We start from the raw sequence: 24,759 nt of genomic DNA, 5'->3' as shown, positions 1-24,759 counted from the left end.
ATGGAGACCCTTAGAGACACACTCTCTCAATTGAGAGAGAGAGAGAGAGAGAGAGAGAGAGAGAGAGCTCTTGAGATTAGGTTAGAAACCCTAATTGCTTTGTGGCCAACCCTCTTATTTATAGAGAATTTGTCAGCTAGGATTCCTAATCCTAGTGGGTCTATAATTACCTCAAGTGGGCGACCCACGAAGGAATCGGGTTAGGACCAATTCAATTAACAAAAACATTAAAAAGGAATAAATTTTATTATGTTCCTTATTAAGTTCAACTCGAACCGACATTTTCATCCTTGAAATTGAAATTGAATCAAACCAAGAAAATATTCTATATTTTGAAACCAAAATCGAACCGACTTGTTTTGATTCAATTTGATTTCGATTCTAAAATGATGACACCCTCAAATATTTGTGGACTCTCGAATCTTCCTAGACCCAAAACCACATATCCCAATATGGATTTTACTTGTCATGTTTGTCTCAAGCTGGCTTTGTGTTGTAAAGTGTTATGACCTTTATTTCATTAGACTCAGTCCCATTTGGGGTAGACTCATTTAACTCACTGAGTTGATTCATTCAAGTTGACAAATGAGGAGTAAAAATGTTCGATTGACTCAATGATGACCAGTCAGAGGAGGTCATGGGCTTGGGTTGAGATTGGGTTGGTCAAGTTTGTTATTTAACTAAACACCCATGATCCTCCACACACTAATGGGGACAACATTGTAAATTCCAGTCCCTACAAATAACCACCCAAAAACGGACGTATAATGGCCTCACACTTCTACCTTTCTTCTCTCTATGTTTCCATCCCTTCGTCTTCCTCCCTCCCCCCTCCTCCCACCCGGTGTTTGACTATGTTTCTATGTCCATAATCTCTTATCCCTGAATTCAACTTCACAATCTCTGTTGGTTCTTTGAAAATCAACACTGAAGCTCAATAGAGAGAGAGAGAGAGAGAGAGAGGTTTGATCATAGTTTTGTAATCTATGGCCCATGTAGAAGACAAGAAGAATGATGCTTGCATATATGTGGTTTCAGTATTGTTCTGCATCTCTGTTTTGGCCGGTGGAGTGTGCTTGACATTGTATATTACATTACAAGAGACGACATCGACGATATGGTATGCTATCGCCGGCCTGGTGCTTGTGGGGATTCCATGGGTGTTTTGGTTCCTAATATGCATGTATAGATGTTGTACATACCCTGTACCAGTCAATGAACAATGCTTATCAAACAGGAAAATTGCAGTACCAACAGCCCAAGCTGTTGTTGACGCGACGAGCGGTACAGCAACAGGTACATCTGATGATTCCCCAGCTGATTCTCCCGGTGGACGGCGTGTTCGTTTTGGAGATGCGACTGTTGTCGGTAGACAAGATTCTCACAGTGAGGACATGGATGGGTCTGTAGAGACTGAGTCAGACATCTCTCATGATGAACAAGGGTACCATGGGTCCGATACATTGGCGTCATCGAGTCGTCGTGAGTCTGAACAGCCATTAACCTTCTCAATATCATCCTGATAATGCTCAGAGAAGACTATAGTTTGAGGGTATAAAGGTGGGTTCCTTCACCAGCTTCTCATCATTGTGGTGTTTCTGGGGTCCTAATTAACAAGAGATTGAACCATTTGGGAGGCCCTTGCTATGCCTCTGGTTGCACGACCAGAATCGATCCTCTACCTGTACAAGAAGTTTCAATTAGAGTGCGAAGAAAAGGCTGGAGGCGGGAATCACGAGTAATCTTCCTTCCAAATTAGAGATGCAGCTACTAACGGTTCTATGTGAATATCTTATTGTTCTATGTGAATATGTTACTGTTTTCATGCTTTGCACAATGTGATACAAATGGGAAAAAAAAAAAAAAAACAGAACATTGAGATGACTTGATCATTTCACTTGACTTCATTAACATATCAAAACTATCTCCATTTGTCCTTTCTAGATTATTTCTCTGCACAAATGATAATGGAACACAAGATTTACGACAGGTTATGTAAGTCTTGAAGGAATTATTGTACACAACTATGTAGCCACCCTTCTTCGCTTCACTTGATAATTGGAAATTGATCTCTTCAACTACGTTCCATGTTCGGGGTACCCTAAACACATTTTTCAGCATCTTGTGGATCCATACAAAGTAGAACTAGAAAAACTGGAGGACATGAGCATATTCAACATTGTTGCAGTATCCCATGGTTGGAAAGATGGAATGATCCGTGGTGGAAGAATCTCTGCATCTTTGCTTTATTTACCCGTGTTTATTGTCATCTTGCCATTGGTGCCTGTAATATCTCGACTAAACAGTTTCTGCGATGAAGCTCTAGGAGGGTAAACAATGATGGCACAATAGATTCAAAGCCATAAACTAACAAAGATGTTGAAAATTGAGGTACATTAGTTAGGAGGGAGGAAAAGAAGGTTCTGTATTTTGGATATTTAGAATGAAGTATTGAAAGATCCTTTAACCAATGTATTACACAAGAAAATAGAAATTAAGCTACTGTAGAGGTAGGCACTCTTCAAATCCCAACCAATGAGAAAAGCCACGGCTGAAGTGACGATGTAACCACCATTCTGCTTATTTCCCCTTTTCCCTTCTCCCTCCTCCATGTAACATGCATCAAGCCTTTATTCGGACCACAAATGAACCTGTTTCACATTTTAAACACAAATAGACAAATATCAGCATGTTAAATTTATGATCCACACAAAATAAAGCTGTTTGTGGGGAGGTCAGAATGTGGCACCATGATTACAATGAAAGTTGAAAAGAGCATGAGATTATATATTATCAAAAAACTTAGTTTAGGTCATTAACGGTTCCAAGTAATGAACTCGGCTTCAATTTGTTTATGGTTCTGAAGAATAGTTCATTTTTAGGTAACTTGTCCCAAATGCCTAATGAAAATAATATGGAACCATTTCTCCACATGGTTTTCATCCCCCCTGGAAGAAAATAATATTTCTCAGGGAAGGTCACATGGTCCATGTTGAGTTCAAAATAAGGGACCTGAAAACCCAAAAACCATACTCCATCTAATATATTAGATTAAAGCTGGGGTCCATTCATCAGCTGGAGAAGACTCAAAATATGTAAAAGGGCTCGATTATATTGAACACTACTACTATAACTTGTGGACAGCTCAATTATATTGAATACTACTACTACTTTAACTTATTACAATTATATCTCCAACAAACTCCAAAAAATTGGAAGGAGCTCAGATGGTGATGATGACAGTTGCTATGAAAGTACTGTGGCAATATAAATTTCCCATGAATAACAAACATCAAGAGGAAAACTTAAATTAGGACTCTGGACGTGAAGTAGTAGCTACTAAAGTCTCAGAGGTGTAAGGATCCATGAATCACACCAAGTAGATGATGGTAACAGAACATCTCATGATTATCTATCGTCTTACGCTCTGAATGACACAAGGAAGAATCACTCACAATCTCAAAGTGCAAGGCCACAATCAAGGTTATCCATCTGCATCCCTAGATCACACAGTAAAACATTGTATATCCATTCCCTACCACCTTTTTGAATGCATGTACATTAAGCAAGTATAAAGGATTACTTCTTTTAACCTCCCTGCCAAAAATGTACCTCCACTCAGAAACCAGACTAAAATCTTTAAGACTCAAAGACCTGTAACTCACATGCAGGCAGGTTGGATATGTCTGCAGAAACTGCACAAGGGATACCCAAATTTGAAAGTGCTCCCCTTATGATCCCACATGGGAAGTACAGATGCATGCTTGTTGCTTGAGAAGCCTTGCTCTCATCTGTAGCCGATGAAGGTTCCTGAGACAGATCAGTGTTGGCTGGCGATTGATCAATTGACACACGTGTCAGCCAACGGAACCGGTTGTCTTGCAAAACGAATGTACCCTGCAAAGCAAATATATACAATGTCATAAAATGGCATTCACTTTTTTCTAAGTTCATCTTATCAGTTTTGCAACATCATAAAATGGCATTCAATATCTCTTAAGCTTATCAGACTTACCCTATGATTGGTCTTTAAGTTGTCAATCTGCTTCTTAAAGAGTTCCGACCAGAAATCTTTGCAAATGAACTTGATTGCTTCTAGATGATCACTGAACCTAGGCCTTTCTATGGTATACCTATCAAGAAGAGGATAAAAACAGGTAGAAGATCATACCTATCAAGAAGAGGATAAAAACAGGTAGAAGATCATACCTATTCATACAGCATTCATTTTATCCACCTTTTTATATTATAAAAAGTCCCACAAATCAGAATTTAATGGTGCAATATGAGTGAGGAGAAGGGAAATTTATCTCTATTTTAACCCAAATAAAGAATCCCAGTTAGATAAGGACCCCAAACAAAACAATCCTGTTAATGGAGAGCAAGGAATGTCTCTTCCCATATATGTGAGAACTAAGTACCCTGTTCCCAATCACAGGAAGAATAGGTAGCAAATTGATTTTGAAAAGAAAAAAAAAAGAAAAGGGAAGGAGAACTCAACCTGTGAAATGGGAAGAAAGCATGTTATAGAGAGTTTTATCTCTATTTAAGACAAAGAAAGAATCTCATTTAGACAAGGGCGTCAACAAGTTCTGGACTCATTTAGTCTGAACTTTCAATATGACACAGCCAGATTTCTCCCAAATTCTGGACTTCTCTGGCCTGGGGTTTGCATATCCTGCTGCTATACATATTATTCAGACCATTGTGTTATTGTTAGAGCTTTCTTATGTTGCTGAAGAATGATCCTTGTGTGGAGAGGTGTTGGAGTTGTTATAATATCATAAACTATTGAGGCATAACAGATGTTTCTATCCCTACGCATGAATGCTCTCACATGTTGCATGAAGTTTATTGGTGATTCTTGATGATCTGTGCATGTTATTCTATTTCTAAGCAAGAAGATTTCTCTTCCTACGTTGTTGCTCCAATGGCTTCCTAGATATGAACGCTGCAGTTGAATTTATTGGTGTTCACTTTATTTGCTCAGATAACTTTTATCATTCGGAGACCTTACTGTTGCTGCTTCTCCTGGTTACATTCTGTTATGACCTAACAGATGTATACTGGCGATATTGGGACCAAACAGGTTCTCTTTGTTTACTCCCCTGCATTATGCATTATGCATTATGCATTATTTGTCCACGTGTAGGTTACACGTGAGGAGGGGAGTATTGATATGATGGGAGTTATGAAGATTCTTTGCCTTGCCTGTGAAGTTTGTTTGCCTGTCTTCTTATTGAAGATCATATGTTATCAGCCTATCTTCTTATTTAAGATGATATGATATGTATGTCGTCTCATGAAGATTATTTTTCTTGCCTTTGAAGATTGTTTGCCTGCCTTCCTATTGAAGATTATATGTTACCGCCTATCTTCTTATCAAATATTATTAGTCTTCTTAAAAAATTACTCTTCCCATTGAAGATTTGTTATTGTGGATTTTTCCAATTGAAGATTTTTTATCTGCCATGGAGTTCTTCTTGTGGAAGATTTCTCCCTACTGTTTTATCTGAAGTTCTCCTAGTTAAAGATTCCAGATTTCTGGCATATAGCGGTGATTTGTTCATCTTCCACTGATGCTATTTTCTAAGCTTTTGCTATTGTAGTTAATATTTTCTAGCCTGCAATGATGAGTTATTCCTCTCCTACTACCGCTGATTTCTGGCCTATGGCTGATATTTTCTAAGTTTATATTGTTATCTGGATTTAGAGGGTGGCCTCAGCAGAACAGCAAGGCTGCTCCATTGCGACCTAGTGATCGCAGATTCAAGTTGGGAAACAGCCTCTCCGCGAAGCGGGGGTAAGGCTACGTACATTATGGCTCTTCCCAGACCCTGCAGGGCTGGAGCCTTGTGCACTGGATGGGCATTGTTATCTGGATTTCTTGACAAAGATATTTCTCTCTGTCGCTGCTGCTGGTGGCTCATATGTTTATGAGGTCCTATACCGTGATATATACCTATGCGTGTTTCACTGAGTGCGGGCACGCACGTGCACAGGGGGGTGTTGTGTTTTGATATACATTGTTGTGGCCCCTTAAGAGCTCGAGCTTTTGGACTAACCGGTTGTAACATGGTATCCAAGCCAGGTGTTCAATCCCTAGTAAGTGCCAGGTGTAATGCTGTGTTGTTATGCCCCCTTGGTGCCATCTGATGGTATCACGCATACAGCCGTGTGCATGTCACTGTGTGGGCATGCGCTTGCAGGGGGGTGTTGTGTGTTGATATATTTTGTTTTGGCCCTTAATAACTTGAGCTTTTGGGATTAAGCAGTTGCAAAAAATATGAAAAATCAAGGGGCAACTAATATGAGATAATCAATTCATAATTATAAAATTTAATTAACCTTCAGTTGTTTGGTCAGTACCGAAGAAAACAAAGGGAAAAAAAAAGTTACTAGTCAAAGAAGAATTGAAGAATTTATTCAATTCTTTGAGACCAGATCAAGAAACCTTTTTTAGGAGGAAGTGAATAAGAAACAAATTTCAAACATAATGATTCATAGAGAATTGAAAGGAAATAGTAAATTGTAACAGAAACTGATCCAGAACAACAAAAAAGCAATTTAAAATAAGATTTTCCACTTTGGACTGAGAACCTGCATCTATAAAGTAACCGTGATTGATGAATAAAGCTAACTGCAGCAACTAGTAGTTTATCAGCAGCTCAATAGCAAAAGTAACATGCTATAGACCCCAGAGAATCAACTCTCCATTTTTTCTTCTTGAGAATGGTTTTTTTTTTTTTTTTTTGGGGGGGGGGGNAAAAAAAAAAGAAAAGGGAAGGAGAACTCAACCTGTGAAATGGGAAGAAAGCATGTTATAGAGAGTTTTATCTCTATTTAAGACAAAGAAAGAATCTCATTTAGACAAGGGCGTCAACAAGTTCTGGACTCATTTAGTCTGAACTTTCAATATGACACAGCCAGATTTCTCCCAAATTCTGGACTTCTCTGGCCTGGGGTTTGCATATCCTGCTGCTATACATATTATTCAGACCATTGTGTTATTGCTAGAGCTTTCTTATGTTGCTGAAGAATGATCCTTGTGTGGAGAGGTGTTGGAGTTGTTATAATATCATAGATTATTGAGGCATAACAGATGTTTCTATCCCTACGCATGAATGCTCTCACATGTTGCATGAAGTTTATTGGTGATTCTTGATGATCTGTGCATGTTATTCTATTTCTAAGCAAGAAGATTTCTCTTCCTACGTTGTTGCTCCAATGGCTTCCTAGATATGAACCATAGTTTTTAAGGTGGTAAGGCGACGGAGGCGTTTGAGGGTACTTCGGAACGCCTTAGCGATAAGACGGGCATAAAGCGTCGCCTTATTGACTGAAGCGTTCCTGTGTAATTTTTTTATAAAACCAATCTATTTGGCTCAAATCCTAGTTAAATCCTATTACTCATATGTTAAATAAATATTAAAAGTTCATATTCATACTAATGTAAGATATTCATCAAGAAAACAAATCAATAAAGTGAATAAACTAAGTTCATCTTCATCAATCATCAATCATCAATCATCATCAATCATCAATCATCAATATTCAATCATCAATCATCAATCATCATACCATATTAACATATAATATAAATACATAATTATGAAACAAAATTATAAATATAAAGAAAAGAAGACATAAAAAATACAAGTATTTATTATACTTACCTCGATGATGCCAAAATGAGTGCTTAAGCCCTAAGGTCATCCACTATATTTCTACTCCTGTCAAAGAAGAATGAAGCTCACTGCTACCGGAGCAAACTCATTGCTGCGGGAGCAAAATGGTCGCCTAGATCAGTGGTTCTTCCTCGTTCCTTGATTCCTTCTCAAAGCCCTTTCTTAAAACCCTTGACAAAATCCAAACCCTGTTTGTGAATTGTGTTTTTGTATTGTTTGTTTTGGTTATTTTTGGTGGAGTAAAACTGATCCCATACATTTCAAGTGTTAACAAAATCATACACCTACCAATAAAAAATCTATATTTGGAATCTTCATCAAGTAATTTTAAAATGTGTTTTAAAAAAAAAACCATAAGGCGCCACTTCACGTAAGGCGGAGCACTGCCTTACCATCTCTAGACCGCATCAGCGCCAAGGCGCTGGTAAGGCGACGCCTTAGCAGCGCCTTAAAAACTATGATATGAACGCTACAGTTGAATTTATTGGTGTTCACTTTATTTGCTCAGATAACTTTTATCATTTGGAGACCTTACTGTTGCTGCTTCTCCTGGTTACATTCTGTTATGACCTAACAGATGTATGCTGGCGATATTGGGACCAAACAGGTTCTCTTTGTTTACTTCCCTGCATTATGCATTATTTGTCCACGTGTAGGTTACACGTGAGGGGGGGGGGGGAGTATTGATATGATGGGAGTTATGAAGATTATTTGCCTTGTCTGTGAAGTTTGTTTGCCTGTCTTCTTATTGAAGATCATATGTTATCAGCCTATCTTCTTATTTAAGATGATATGATATGTATGTCGTCTCACGAAGATTATTTTTCTTGCCTTTGAAGATTGTTTGCCTGCCTTCCTATTGAAGATTATATGTTACTGCCTATCTTCTTATCAAATATTATTAGTCTTCTTAAAAAATTACTCTTCCCATTGAAGATTTGTTATTGTGGATTTTTCCAATTGAAGATTTTTTATCTGCCATGGAGTTCTTCTTGTGGAAGATTTCTCCCTACTGTTTTATCTGAAGTTCTCCTAGTTAAAGATTCCAGATTTCTGGCATATAGCGGTGATTTGTTCATCTTCCACTGATGCTATTTCCTAAGCTTTTGCTATTGTAGTTAATATTTTCTAGCCTGCAATGATGAGTTATTCCTCTCCTACTACCGCCGATTTCTGGCCTATGGCTGATATTTTCTAAGTTTATATTGTTATCTGGATTTAGAGGATGGCCTCAGCAGAACAGCAAGGCTGCTCCATTGCGACCTAGTGATCGCAGATTCAAGTTGGGAAACAGCCTCTACGCGAAGCGGGGGTAAGGCTACGTACATTATGGCCCTTCCCAGACCCTGCAGGGCTGGAGCCTTGTGCACTGGATGGGCATTGTTATCTGGATTTCTTGACAAAGATATTTCTCTCTGTCGCTGCTGCTGGTGGCTCATATGTTTATGAGGTCCTATACCGTGATATATGCCTATGCGTGTTTCACTGAGTGTGGCCACGCACGTGCACAGGGGGGATGTTGTGTTTTGATATACATTGTTGCGGCCCCTTAAGAGCTCGAGCTTTTGGACTAACCGGTTGTAACATGGTATCCGAGCCAGGTGTTCAATCCCTAGTAAGTGCCAGGTGTAATGCTGTGTTGTTATGCCCCCTTGGTGCCATGTGATGGTATCACGCGTACAGCCGTGTGCATGTCACTGTGTGGGCATGCGCTTGCAGGGGGGTGTTGTGTGTTGATATATTTTGTTTTGGCCCTTAATAACTTGAGCTTTTGGGATTAAGCAGTTGCAACAAATATGAAAAATCAAGGGGCAACTAATATGAGATAATCATTTCATAATTATAAAATTTAATTAACCTTCAGTTGTTTGGTCAGTACCGAAGAAAACAATGGGAAAAAAAAAGTTACTAGTCAAAGAAGAATTGAAGAATTTATTCAATTCTTTGAGACCAGATCAAGAAACTTTTTTTAGGAGGAAGTGAATAAGAAACAAATTTCAAACATAATGATTCATAGAGAATTGAAAGGAAATAGTAAATTGTAACAGAAACTGATCCAGAACAACAAAAAATCAATTTAAAATAAGATTTTCCACTTTGGACTGAGAACCTGCATCTATAAAGTAACTGTGATTGATGAATAAAGCTAACTGCAGCAACTAGTAGTTTATCAGCAGCTCAATAGCGAAAGTAACATGCTATAGACCCCAGAGAATCAACTCTCCATTTTTTCTTCTTGAGGATGGTTTTTTTTTGTTTTTTGGGGGGGGGGGGAGCCAGCCAACAGGGAAGGTGGGGGACAGTTCTTCAATAGTGTACGCCACCAGCTTAGACACCTTTTTCCCTAAAATCAACCTTTTCATTCAAATACCCGAACTCTACTTGCAACAAACATAGCTTGCATATTAATAGACTCCTAATAATCCAATTCCTACAAGGATTTGCAAAAGAAAAATAAAGCCAAAAAGGAAATAGAGAATACAGTCAGAAAATGTTTTAGGATTTGCCACCACATCTTTGCATGCAAAGAAAGCTGGAGTGCACTAGCATGCCCAGCAATCAAACTACTGCGCTTTAGCGCCTGATTTTCCTAATACTAAGTTAACTTCACCACACAAGCAGACTGTATAATTAGATGAAATTACAACCAGATCCCCAAACTCAATAAAAACAAAAATTAACTGGAAAGCGTGCAAATCCATGACGTCCTCACTGTGATTCAGTCCATAATTTTTCAAATCCTTCAATTCCCTCCACTTCATGGCCTCCCAAAGACCAAGGAAACCTCTCCATGCTTATATGGTGGAACTTAAATCTCATTTCATTTTTGGCTTTCTTTTCCTCAAGTTTTCTCTATTAGGAGAGATACTTGTTCTTTTAGCCCATGTAATCACTAGGGAGTGAAACACTCCCAGATTACTTTTGAATTAAAACATTTGATTCGTTCATTCAAGAAGTACCATTGATTACAGAACTAATGCCACATTTTTACCAAAATCCCCAAGAAAGAGGGAGTTGAGGATCCATAAAACTGTTTTGGTTTGTTTTATAGGCCATCCAAACCTATATCCAAGGTGTTAAACCACATTAAAGATCACTGACTCAGTTTGACATAGCAGTTGAGGAGTTTTTTTATGTAACCTAAGCTTACTGTAATGTTGTGTATTTGCTTTTTAAATTGTCAACCCGTATGTTAAAGTGGCACTGTTATGACTGATATCCTTAACAAGGTTTAAGTATCCTTCCATATCCACCAATATGTATCGTATATTTAAGGTATTGATACAATATGCGATACGATACAGTACTGATACGATTCCTAAAAAAGTTTGTTATTAGTACATGTCTAATATTAGTACATTTGTACAAAACCTCATCCTTTATATATAATCAATTGAATGCACTTATCTAACCGTACTTTGTTCTCCTTTTTCTTACATGATATATTTTACATATTTATAGTGTTTTATGCTTCAAAATTGTATTTTTGCATGTATGCTAAGCATTTCCATACGTTCTTGACCATCTCCATACATATCATTACCTGATAATGTCTCTCTGATATGATATGATACGTCTCTTAATCACCCTTCCAATATGATATCCCAATACCGATACTTTAAACCTTGATCCTGAGATTGTCGTTGTCAAGATATCAAGTATCTGAATCAGGCAGTGTATCAAAAATCTGGTTTTTAGAAACATCTCAAAGACACATGGGAGAGACACTAGATGACACACATGGATAAGCTGATGACACATGCAAAACAAAGGTTTAAAGCATTGTGCACCACAGATAAGCAATAAATACTGATATCCAACCAGCGTCAAGTTATCTATCTTCATAGCATAGGTGACAAGGTGCCGCCTAGGTTTTTGAGTGGGTTTCCAAGGGCTGGGTGCGCACCCGCATTATTCTAACTTAATAAGGCAGGAGGCACCTTGGGACACCAAAATCCTTAGGTGGGTTTTTTTTTTTTCTTAACTTATGTCTTCTTTTTTCTCTAAATAATTTTTTTTTTTTTTTTTTTTTTAACATTATTATAGGTTTGTGTAAAGGTGAGAATCATGCAATCATTCAGTACCCATAAAGAATAAAAGGGCATACCCATTGCATGAGACTCCTGCAACTGCGAGGTCTAGGGAGGGTCATAATGTACACAACCTTACCCCTGCTTCACAGAGAGGTTGCTTCCTGATGCAAACCCACGACCACTAGGTAGCAATGGAAGAACCTTACCGTTGCACTAAGGTCTGCCCTCTTCCCAAAAAGAATAACTAAATTACTTAAGAAAGAATTGAACTTCACTAGTTCACTTCTCTTGTTCTCCTACTCTTGCCTATTTATGTTTTTTTTTTTTCTCCTATAAACAATGTTGTTTCTAACATAACATTGTTGTTGTTAAGTTATAATGATTTTGCTAGCTATAGTGGCAAATTAAAGCATTGATTCAATGTGTATTGTTGTTGCCGTAATTAAGTGTGTCAACCGGTCGGTCTCAACGGGTTTCAGTTAGGCCTTCATCGGTCCTACCAATTTGACAATTAGGACCACAGATTGTGAACGCTCGATTAAAGAATCGGTCTTCAAATCTCAGCACGATAGCCAATTGGTAAACAGGCGGTCGGTTGTTGGACTTAATCGGGCTATATCCCAACAAGTATTATTGGTCATTGCACCTAGAAGAAGAATAGCGGAGTTGCAGGGGATTGTTACTTTAGGCTAAACAGGGAAAAGGCCCCCGCTCTGTGAGGGTGAGAAGGCTACAATAGGCAGAGCTAGACGCCATTGACAATAGAAGAGAGAGATGCTGGCAGACAGGCCACTGACATGGGAGAGTGAGAGAAAGAGACGAAGGGTTACAAAATAGCGGAACTCACTCCATCACTCTATCCACTGCTAAATTGCTAACCTTCAAATCAATGTTGAATCAAAGCCCCAATCAACTCCAAAATGTTTAGTGGCGGATGGGAGGAGATTGCTGCAACTTTGGAGTTCACATAGATGGGATGAGCTTGTTTGCAACTTTCATGGGAAGGAAGAGGAGGCAGGGAATCCAAAATCTCAAATTTGCTTGGGTGATGTAGATCGAGAATGTAGAACTAGAATCACAAGTGATCCTAATCCTAGGCAGGATCTGAAATTCTGGCTGAATAGAGATGCCCTCCAATAAGCTTGGTTCTAACTCTCAAACACTCTCACAGAAAAAAAAAAATAAAAGAAAAATAAGAAAAAGAAAGAGAATTCGATAGAGAGTTGAAAAGGGGAAAGAAGAACTATTGAATGGACATCTCACCCCTCAGGTTTAGGCATCTCACCTAGGGTATCTCACCCAACTGCATGCCACAGCACAACAACATAAGCCATCTTTTATTTTATTTTATTTTTAATTAATAAATTCGTGTTCAATGTTATAGCCCCTTACAAACTTATATAAAAGACTTAAAACTGATTCAAGTCCTAAAAAGGAAAGGCCTAACCAATCCTTAACAAATTGGGAAACCTAAACTGACTAGGAAACTGAAATAACAAAGGAAATAGACTCAAAATAGGACTCTAACTAAACTAATAAATTAAATCTCGTTTTCCTACTTTCTACCCATATTTTAGGTTCATTACAAAGAAAACCCATGGGATCAAAGGCCTAACACATATATAACCCAACCTAAGGCTTATTTACAATAAAATAAGCCCATTAAGTGACTTATCTACATCAACTCTCCCTCTCTTAGAAAAATTCGAGTGTGAGGGTGATTATAGCATAGTGCACGTCCCTCTTCAGGCCGTAGAAAAATTTAGGTACCTCTTTGATAATAAGGATGTAGTCTAGACTGTGAGGAGCTCGATCTTCAAGATACTTTAATGGGATGACGAACTCCACATACTCAACTTCAACAACCTCAAATGTATCTATGGGATCATCCATATGAACGCCTTCAACCACTGTGTTCTTGACCTCCAAAATTTCAATCTTAAGCTCCTTAGGATCTTCCTCTTGGCTGTTCGCAGTCATCACAGTTGTTGTAGTGTCAAGTTCCTTAGTCTCAACCTCATTGTCCATTGTGACAACCTTATTGCTTTCAAATTCTTCCACATGAGTCTCGTTGATGGGAACATCAATGACTAGCTCTTCCTTGACAATAGGAATTACTGGAATTTCTTCAACACTAACCTTAACTTCTGACTTTAGTTCATTGGTTGGAGGTGTCTTCTCTTGTTGCACCTTCGCAATTTGTTGCAACATAATGACCACGTGGTCAAACAATTCCTTCATGCTCTTGTCACCTGTGGGTGGTTTTTGAGGTGTAATTGGAGAGAACTCTGGTGGAAGGAAGTACATACTTCGTTCACGTTTAGATAGGTGCATGCCCGCTAACTCGTACATCTCGTCCCAAGTTCTAGGCTCACGCCCTTGAGCTTGAAGTTGCCTTTCACGGACTCTCCATTATATTCGAACACAATCACCCATTTGGGAGCAAATGTATTGAAGTCGTTGCGTCTCTATCAAGTTGTAGTTGTCAAAGTACACATCTAGTTCATACATCCATTCAAGGAATATGTGTGAAGAAAGTTTCTCACGAAATTCATGTGGCTCCATGTTTGGTCTGGCTAGGCTCTGATACTAAATAATGCAGAACTAAAATCACAAGTGATCTTAATCCCAGGCAGGATCTGAAATTCTTGTTGAATAGTCCCAAGTCTTGTTCTTCTGTAGAGATTCCATTTCCTCCATCATAGCTGTCATCCATTTATCATGCTGTGCATCACTCAAAGCCTCATGGTAGGAAGATGGATCACCTGTACCTACAATGAGGGCATAGGCAGCCATGTCCTCAAACCCATATCTCATAGGTGCTTTGTGAGTACGCTTCCCTTTACCCTTTGCCACAGTATAGGGAACTTTTACTGCTTCCTGTTGTCCTGGTAAGTCACTTGATGACTCATTCTCTCTTGTTGTTTCTAACTGACCTAACTCCACCTGCACAGTAGAACCTTCTTTATTTTCATCAACTGCTTGTGAATTGTAATTTGAGTTCACTATATGAGACTCATCAAACACAACGTCTCTGCTAACCACAACTTTCTGTGAACTTGGATCACACAACTTGAATCCCTTTACACCTTTTTTAAAAACAAGAAAGATACATTGCTTAGACTTTGAGTATAACTTGGAACGCTGCTCACTCTCAACATGCGCATAGGCTGGACAACCAAATATTTTTAGAATAGAATAATCTACTGGTTTTCCTGTCCATACCTCTTCAGGAATTTTACAATCAATCGCCTTTAATGGAGACCTATTGATGAGGAAACATGCCATGTTCACTGCTTCTGCCCAAAATCTCTTGCTCAACCCTGCATTCAGCCTCATACTCCGAGCTCTTTCTAGAAGTGTGTTCTATTCATCCTTTCAGCTACACCATTTTGCTGTGGTGTCTTTGGAACCGTGAAGTGACGTGTACACTTTCTCACAATAAATAAATAAAAGAAAAATAAGAAAAAAAGAAAGAGAGTTTGATGGAGAGTTGAGAAGGGGGAAGAAGAGCTAGTGAATGGGCATTCTCACCCCTCAAGTTTAGGCATCTCACCCAAACTGCATCCCACAGCACAACAACATAAACCATTTTTTTTTTTTCATTAATAAATTCCTGTTCAATGTTGTAGTCCCTTACAAACTTATATAAAAGACTCAAAACTGACTCAAACCCTAAAAAGGAAAGGCCTAACCCAATCCTTAACTAATCAAAAAACCTAAACTGACTAGGAAACTAAAATAACAAAGGAAATAGACTCAAAATAGGGCTCTAATTAAACGAATAAATTAAATCCCGTTTTCCTACTTCCTTCCCATATTTTGGGCCCATTAAAGGAGTTCATTACAAAGAAAACCCATAAGATCAAAGGCCCAACACCTACATAACCCAACCTAAGACTTATTTGCAATAAAATAAGCCCATTAAGTGACTTATCTACATCATTGAGCCTACAAAAGAAAGGGACTGCTGGTTCCATCAAACCAAACCAGCCAGCCCCAATGTTGGCCCATCAAACCAACCCAAACCATAAATTACTGTCCATATGAACAGTACCCATGAACAATAATTTGGTCCCTTTTTGTTTCCTTTTTTGTGTTAACAAGTAGCCAAAGTCAGATTTAGCCTCCTAGAATAGTCCTTTATTGTCTTATGTTAGTTCTTAGAGTCGAGTCAGTAGTTAGTTACTAAAAGTCATTAGTTTCTATTTAGTGTTAGTTTCTTTTTTTTAGTTTGTTTGTAAATTGTAAGGTTGTGCCTAGCCTATTTAAAGAGGCCTTTGTAATCAATTTGAGGAGATTGAATGAAGTTTATTTGAGACGGCTATTTGTTGTTTTTTTGTGGGATACAGTTGGGTGAGAGGCCCAGGTTGAGATGCCTAAACTTGAGGGGTGAGATGCCCAAAACCCCCAAAACCGACCTTCTCCTTCCCCCCTTCTCAACCTCCCCCCCAATCGGTTCTCTATTCTTGTTCTTATGTTCTTCGTTAATCCCCTGCGAGAGTGATTTGAGAGTGTTTAATACTTGTTTTGAAGCCCTCTAAGATTGCCGATCAGAAGACACCCCCAACCCAGGCTACCAAATCCAGCTTCAAGGTTTTCCTGGGAAGAATGGTCAAGCACATAACTTCCGGACCAGATCTCTAATCACTACAGGATTTTGAGGGTTTATTGAGGACCTTAGGAGAATTACTTGATCTAAATTTGAGGATCATCCGACACTTCCAGCCCTAAGTCTTGAAAAAATCACCAAAAGTTTCCTTTTCTTGCAACCGGCAGATCTCTCAATCAAGCGGGCAGAATTTGTTCAATTTTTGATAGTTTGTTACCTCATATAGGATCTTCATTCGATCCAAAATTGCTTGTGGTTTGTGAGCAATCAAAATCTCATCTATACAACTCTATTTTCCCGATCTGAGTTTCTGTCATAGTTTTTAAAGCGCTGGTAAGGCGCTGCTAAGGCGTCGCCTTACCAGCGCCTTGGCGTTGATGCGGTCTAGAGATGGTATCCGCCTTACGTGAAGTGGCTCCTTATGGGTTTTTTTATTGGTAGGTGTATGGTTTTGTTAACACTTGAGATGTATGGGATCAACTTTACTCCACCAAAAATAACCAAAACAAGCAAAACAAAAACACGATTCACAAATAGGATTTGGATTTTGTCAAGGGTTTTAAGAAAAGGCTTTGAGAAGGAATCAAGGAAGAAGGAAGAACCACTGATCCAGGCGATCATTTTGCTCCGGCAGCGGTGAGCTTTCTCCGACAGTGGTGAGCTTCCTTCTTCTTTGACAGGAGTAGAAATATAGTGGATGACCTTAGGGCTTAGGCACTCATTTTGACATCATAGAGGTAAGTATAATAAATACTTGTATTTTTTATGTTTTTTTTTTTTTTTTTTTTTTTTTTTTTTTTTTTTTTTTTTTTTAATATTTATAATTTTCTCTCACAATTATGTATTTATATTTTATGTTAATATATTATGATGATTAATGATTGATGATTGATGAATATGAACTTAGTTTATTCACTTTATTGATTTGTTTTCTTGATGAATATCTTACATTGGTATGAATATGAACCTTTAATATTTATTTAACATATGAGTAATAGGATTCAACCAGGATTTGAGCCAAATAAATTGGTTTTATAAAAAAATTACACAGGAACGCTTTAGTCAATAAGGCAACACTTCATGCCCGCCTTATCAGTAAGGCGCTCCGAAAGACCCTCAAACGCCTCCGTTGCCTTAACGCCTTAAAAACTATGGTTTCTGTTGAATCTAAACTTGATTTGTATGTTGGAGTTTATGATGGATCCTACTAGGACTAATTACCCTTGGTAATACATCATTAGGCCTCAGCAATTACAATAGTTTTTCACGTTTCAGGTCTTGTTGCAAAGAGTTAAGACTTAAGAGTAGGATGTTTTTCAGATCATCGCCTCACGGAGCTATAATGGGAAGTTAGAATGCTCTGAGAGAGAAAAAGAGATGAGACAGGATGGACCAAGCTTTAATACTTTAATAATTTTGTGACTTCTAACTGGATATTACGGATAAACTATCATATCAATTGCCAAGTGCCAAAGGTGTTTAAAACCTTTATAGTCAAACCGCATTAAAAATTCACTCTGTTAGTCATTTTGGTCAGGTCGTCGGGTTACCAACTTACCATCGGTCTCCCACTCTACACCGGGAAAAACCGATTGATAATCAGTTGGTCCTTAAGCCCGGCACAGTTACAAATCGGTCAGGTCGGTCAGTTTTTTATTGATCTGCCCCGCTGGTTCGGGCCTGTAATTGACACCCTTAGCCGTAATTCTGTAAGCATAATTATATTATTCCTATACTATACTGGATATAATGGATATATAAAAATACAAGCGGGCGCCTTGTCGCAGGCCCTCCAACGCCATGGGTCACCTAGGCGACTTAACAACCATGATTCATACTATCTATGTGATTCAAATTTGCATTACCAAGTGCAATATCAAACTTAGTTATAAGTCATAAGAAACAATAAAGCAATAAGGTTTGAAAAGGAAAATCTTTCGCATATTAGATATTGGTTTAACCTATTCTCTAAGGACCAAATCTAGCAAGCAATATGCAAGCACAAACATACTATTAAGTATTAAGTAACATACCTTGAGTATATACACATTAACCGTACTACCACTCTAAGCGTCACATATTAGTCAAACAAGCCTGCTGTAGTATGTAACTATTAATAACGAGTACTAAACAACAAAAATAATGATACATTATATATCACAAATCTTTCAAGATGATCCAAATCTAGGTGAGTTTTCCAGTTTAGATGTGATTCCCAGCAAAACTAGCAAAAGATTCAAAGCCCCAAAAAAAATTAAGTTTTTTAACATACTTCAACCCATGACTTTGATGTTAGATATCCACTTTCATGAGCTTTTTTTTTTTTTTTTTTGCTTGTTTAATCATTCTTCCTGTGTCACTTAGGTTTTGGTCAAAAAAACAAAGGAAGAAATTTTCTTTCATAAGCTGCTGGGATGTTTGGGTCTTGAGAGCCTATTGATCAAGTGTATCAATACCGTATCAGTGATACATAATTTTTTTTTTCTGTAGAATTTGCGCATCGTATCGTATCGACTTGGTCAATCTCGATACATATCAACCATATCAGTTGTATTGTATCGATACTGATCCATGATTGTGGTAACACTGCTTCAGTTGTAAAGCCTGTAGGTTGTTGTACCTCAGGCCTAGGATCAAATCTGCCTTCATTCCTACCTCCTTCCCCACAACTTTCATATCAAAGGGAAAAAACCAATTTACTTTCCCCTGCTCTCGAAGCAACCTGGTGCTGAAGTAAATTTAGGAGCATAACGGAAATATTGGCTCCAAACTGGATTACTGAAGTAGAAGAAATGGATGTAGATCTGCTATTCTACAACCCCCTTTAGTTCCAAGTAGGTATTTTGGAAATACACTAACACCAAGGGAACCTGTTGTCTCGTCCTTCTAGTCATTTTAATGAAATCACTTATCAGGTCATAAGCAAAAGATTCAGGATTCCTTAATGCTCTAAAGTGCATAAGATATTTCCCATCACTCATGAGCACTTGGATATGATACTATAGGGCCGTATCATTGCTCCCATGCTTGAATTGGGTACCTGAGACCAATGGTGCAAGGTAATTAAGCCATTAAGGTCACCCAACCCAAGTTCATCCTTCTAACAGGGATACCAAGTACAATCCTTCAAAGAGAGTTTATAAGGCCTAATTCTGAAGGCAGAAGATTCCATCGACTGGGAGCTCATTCATGCATACACTTTGGAAGAGTTGAGAAGGAGAATTGATGGTGTTTTGGCCCAGTTTTTTGGTAACTTGACAGAGGCCAGATGGGTGGAGGTTGCAAACTTAAAGGACCAGCTGGGCCAATTAGAGAAGAGAAACAATCTAAGATGGGATCTCAGAGTTGCAGAGGGGAAGAAATCATGCAATCACGCACTCACACAGAGCAAAATCCAATACTTTTCAATTCAATTCAATATGTTCCAATGTTTGGCTACAATGTATAAAGAAGCAAAACTAAAGACTCCTAGCTAGATTCGAAGACTAAAAATAACTTCAAACCAAACTCTATTTATCTATCTCCTAGGTATCCTACCCAAGGCAAACAAAAGACAAAAAACCAACCCTTGTTGGACCAAAAGCCAAAGTTGGATCAGTTCTATCTGGGTTTGGGTTTCCAAAGCCAGTCATGCTTATCCAACCAATCAAGTGCTACTGCATCAATTCTCCTCCTCCGAAAAGACCTCAACTTTGTCGAGCTTGGAGAAGGACTATGGAAGCTATATGAGTCAAAACAATGGAGGAGGAATGATCCTGGCATCCTGCTACTTTTTTTAGCTTAATATCGGGGAGTTCTTTAGCAAAAAGAAACTCCATAGCTTTGTTGTTGTGCTTGAAAGTCTAGGTATTCATGTACCCACAATGTTGTAACTTCTTATCAAACAGCCACAGTCGACCAAGAAAAATGACATATCTTCAGAGGGAGGACGTCACATTGTATTGTATCCACAAACTCACCAATAGAATAGATGAGCTAACACCTATCAGTAATTTTGAGATTAGTGTTGTTCACCCATCCAATTTTATAGGGATTTGGATGTGGCTCCGTCTGCAATCCTAACTTGCAAACAACATCTTCAGAGAAAACATTAATGCAACTACCTCCATCAACCATCGAACTACATAATTTGGTCATTACACTACTCACGGGTCTATAATATATTGTTGTGGACCTTGTGGTGCCCATCTTCATCCTTGGTGATCTTGTGAGTGGTTAAAACAGGATAAAGAACATAACAAAGGTGTCACTCCACATCACTAGTATTGCCGTTTACTTCACCTGGCTCATGCTCTACCTCTAAATCAATTGTCTCCAGACCAAGTTGTTCTCCTAGAACATAAGGTATAAAAGAATCCTTATCAATATAAGCTACCAAACAGTTGGGACACTGAGCATTGATATGTCCGTATCCTTTGCACGCAAAACACTGATGGCAGACTTTGGCATCATAGGAAGTATGTAAGAACCAAGCCAAGGTGGACAATATGGTTGATGAGGTTGTGAAGATGTCATAAATGAATCACTAGCATGTGGTTGGCTGAATGAATTTTTTCCTAGGAAGAAGACTATTGTTGATAGGAACTATTACCCCAAGGAAAAGTGTCAGTAAAAGTCCTTCGAATGTATAACAGCTTCAAATTTTCTTCTTCCTGATATTCTATTTTTACAACATCCTCCATTGTAGGCAATCGATTGGGTTCTAGAGCAACATTGATCTTGAGGGAACAAACCATTGTGGAAATTTTGCCACCCATACCTCTTCATCCCACTCAAAATCAGATCGAGTGGCTAATAATAACACCTGGCAATGTACTCGATTGTCATGCTTTCCTATCTCAACTATGCAAACTTGAGATGCATATGCTGCTTGTAGCCCGTAGGCAATAATCTACGGTTCATGGCTTCACTTATCTCAGCCCAAGTAGTGACTAACCCAGTGCCTCAAGTCTGATTCTGTTGTTGGTGCTTGATCCACCAGACACTAGCTATGCCTTTCAGCTAAGCATCTGGAAATAAGATCTTGTTGGTTTCAATCAACCCATACCATCTGAAAAAGATCTCCAAACTGTGAACCCAGTCAAAGTACTATTTTGGATTTGGGTTTCCAAAGCAAATCATGCTGGTCCAACCAGTCAAATGCTACTGCATTACTACTTTAGATGTCTTAGTTTTCAAAATATTCAAGCTAGCCATATGACAAAATAGCAGCACATGCCCCATCTTCTGATGCATCCAGCAGAAGAAGAGCCAACCAGGCTGATCGATTCCCCTTTTGGCCCATTTTTTGGTTTTCTTTTCACCAGCTTCTAGAGATTTCCAGCTGTAGCAGCTTATTTTCTATTTTGGAGTCCAACCAATTGGGCCGATCCCCACATTGTACACAAGTTTCTCTGATCAATACAAGTTGTTTGCTGCTAAAACAGTTTGGGTTCACTATGTGTTTGGCAGAGGATTCTCCTTGGCCAATTGGGTGGATTCCCAAGGCCATAAGAAGAGTTTGTTCATCATTATATTTCTGCTTCTGCTTTTCTTTCTAGTATTGCTTTGCTACTGCAGTTCTCATCCCATTCCCTCAACTCAAGCCTAGTATTCAGGTCAGTTTTACCCTGCAGATGCTCTGTTTCTTACTTAATTTTCAGCAACCTGCAGCTTCATATAGTTCTCTTGATACTGATATGTTAGTTCCGAAACTTTATCCACTAACTCTATTCATCTAACCCTCATAAATCCAATCCTTAAACCCCAATTCCCAACCGATGCATATCAGCTGATACAGTCAAAAAGTGGCTTTTCTACTGGAGTCAGCCTGATACGTCCGGTTGTATCGGTATTGGTGGTGACCGATGAACTAAAATTTCACCCATACTACCCTGTTCTATTTTGCCACAGCTTAGTTTCGGAACTTGTTAGAAACATCAGTTTTTTCCTGAAATTTCAGTCACCACTTCATCCCATCAAGACCCCAAGTTGACAGATTTTTACTTCATTCAGAGCCCTGGTTTGCGAGATATCAGTTTTTTTTTTTCCAATCGAGCCCCAGCTCTGCCTTGTCCCAATTCTGTCAAAATCTCAACTCTGATCTAAACTCTGAACAACCAGACTCCAGTGTTTCTGTTTGTCACTTGCATATTCTGTTAGTAGACCTTCCCTAACCTAAAGCAACCACTTCATTCTGCCCTAATTAAGCACAGGCATTAAAACCTTAATTTATGTAATTAGGTTCGAGTTTCCCAGTGCCACCATTTACCAATCAGTTTGATGTACCTAAATTAATCAAATTTTCCTCCACAACCAAAGAAACCATAACTAAGGTGAAATGTTCAAGTTCATTAAAACCTGAAAAATCAGAAAATCATCCAATTTTAGAGTACATAATTACATCAACATAATTTAGCCACTGACTAACTAATCAAATTCTTGATCTGATAATTGATCCATAGAGACCGATGCTACCCTCATGAAACTGGACAGTGAAGACATATTTCATATTCATAACTACTTAAAAGTACTTTTAACATCAATCCATGACCCATCGAAACCTAAAAAACTCACATGTAGAGAGTCAGGGGGGAAGAATATCAAATTATAGGATCATTAGAGGCTTTTTAAAATCAAATTTCTTGATCCGGACTATACGTACGATGAATATGAAGATTCAAAGAAGCACAAGAAAGATCTGTTTTAAGGGAGTTAACAAGAAGTTGTACCTCTCTGACAGCTGATGACCGACTTGATAACCAATGGCCTCGATCCTCCGAGCAGCAAGTTCTGGCTTAGAGGCATAGAATCGATTGCAGTAGGCTGAAACCATCTCTATCACCAAACTGTCCACGCAGCTCTCTGATACCTCTCTCCCCATTTCTCTCTATCTTTCTCTCCCTCTCTCTTTCTCTCTCTCTCTTACAGATCAGTTAGCAGACTACAATTCAACTGAAAAAAAGTCATACCAAAGAAAAAAAGTATTAAAAATTTACTGCACTTGCAGGTCTGTAATTATTCACTTTGGTATAATTAGGCCTCCGGCATGAATTTTTGCAGAATAGGATCTCTAACAAATTTAAAAAGACATTATTCATATTTTTCAGTTCAACCAAGTTTTCCATCACCCACGATAAAGTGTCAACCAGTTCAATTCTGACTAAATAGTTTGGTTTTGATTCAGTTCACAATGAACAAAGCACAAATCAAAACTGAGTTCCAATTTTTGAAATCAAAACCTAATAGTATTTCGGTTATCCAGTTTTATTCAGTTTCAAATAGCTAGTTTTCATTCATTTGGTTATTGGGTTCAATTACCGGGTCGAAATCATTTTGGTTCAGTTGAATTCCGTCCCTTGTCAGCAAGAGACTGCTATAGCTGCTCCAGCCCCTGCGACAGTGCCTACTCCACTTGCTACGATGGCTGCAATGCTGCATAGAATCAAAAAGGTCGGTCAGCAGTCCTCTCAAACACTAAATAAAACATCCAATCATAAATAAGAAAGGAACATCCAACTAATTCATTTGAGATGTTAACAAAGAGTTTCCATTTAATCAACATTCATTGAATGGTTAATAAGAACTCAAACCAATATTTACACTAGCAAAATAAGATTCTTAGCAAGCAAATTTCCATGAGATGCAACGGAAGAATCAAATTACAATTGTCCTCCAATTTCCCGAAACAGGAATTATCAAAGCCAAGTGTAGTAATTTCCAAACACCAACGTATGGCCTACATTTTTTGACTGTCCACCAATTACTCGGTTTCCCCTTCAAACCATACATACAAATTTTCACAGTAAAACTCCCCCACAGAAGAGGGGAAAAGAACAAAGGAACCGCCCAATTCATTACCTTTGAAGCTTGCTCATACAAAAACCAATACGATACAGAGCAACAGAGGAAAAACAAACAGAGCTGGAAAGATAGCTCTACAATACTCACTCAAACCCTATCACATGGATGAGAGAGAGAAACAAAACCCAATTACCCAGAAACAAAAATAGATGAAAAATAAAATAAAAAGCAAGGGAAAAAACCCCACTTACAGACAATGAAGTGATCCAAAAAATTTTAGAAAAAAAGAATTTCGTTGTTGGATAACTCAGATCCTCTTGGAAAAGATAGAGAGCTCTCGATCATGGATCTTCTTCTGCAAATGGGCATAGAAGAAGACTCTATTTTCACCTTTTCAGATGAGAAGGAAGAGGGTGACCTATACCCAACAAGGGAAAGCCTAATACCCTAGGCTGGATACGAGAAAACCCTAGATTAAGAAAGGAGAGAGATCATCTACCTGCTGCGACTGCAAGCAGCTCTCAATTTCAGATCGAGTCGGCGAATGTGTTCTCGAGGCTGCGACTTCAAGCAGCTTCTAAGTGTTATAATTTGTTTCAGATCTACCTCTCGCGGTTTAAAATCGCTTTTTTCAGTTACGGTT

General features: G+C 38.4%; 2 protein-coding genes across 3 annotated transcripts; one reads left to right on the top strand and one right to left on the bottom strand.

Annotated features, from left to right (window-relative positions):
• Positions 1-816: 816 nt before the first annotated feature.
• Positions 817-2,024, top strand: LOC122064841. Its single transcript, XM_042628624.1, has 2 exons — positions 817-1,120; positions 1,238-2,024. The coding sequence occupies exons 1-2, from the start codon at positions 987-989 to the stop codon at positions 1,521-1,523; spliced, it is 420 nt and encodes a 139-aa protein (XP_042484558.1). The 5' UTR covers positions 817-986; the 3' UTR covers positions 1,524-2,024.
• Positions 2,025-2,331: 307 nt separating this feature from the next.
• LOC122064842 (trafficking protein particle complex subunit 6b) lies at positions 2,332-24,759 on the bottom strand. Of its 2 annotated transcripts, XM_042628626.1 has the most exons (7): positions 24,616-24,660; positions 24,368-24,471; positions 23,634-23,747; positions 23,045-23,267; positions 4,016-4,133; positions 3,666-3,897; positions 2,332-2,651 (listed from the first exon to the last, which is right to left on the bottom strand). In XM_042628626.1, the coding sequence occupies exons 4-7, from the start codon at positions 23,194-23,196 to the stop codon at positions 2,623-2,625; spliced, it is 531 nt and encodes a 176-aa protein (XP_042484560.1). In that variant the 5' UTR covers positions 23,197-23,267; positions 23,634-23,747; positions 24,368-24,471; positions 24,616-24,660; the 3' UTR covers positions 2,332-2,622. The 2 variants fall into 2 exon arrangements, with proteins under 2 accessions (XP_042484560.1, XP_042484559.1); XM_042628625.1 differs by lacking the exon at positions 24,368-24,471 and having other exon boundaries at positions 24,616-24,759.

This window comes from Macadamia integrifolia, unplaced genomic scaffold, assembly GCF_013358625.1.
Source record: "Macadamia integrifolia cultivar HAES 741 unplaced genomic scaffold, SCU_Mint_v3 scaffold1790, whole genome shotgun sequence".
NCBI classification, from domain to species: Eukaryota; Viridiplantae; Streptophyta; class Magnoliopsida; order Proteales; family Proteaceae; genus Macadamia; species Macadamia integrifolia.
This window is presented reverse-complemented; position numbering and strand designations above follow the sequence as displayed.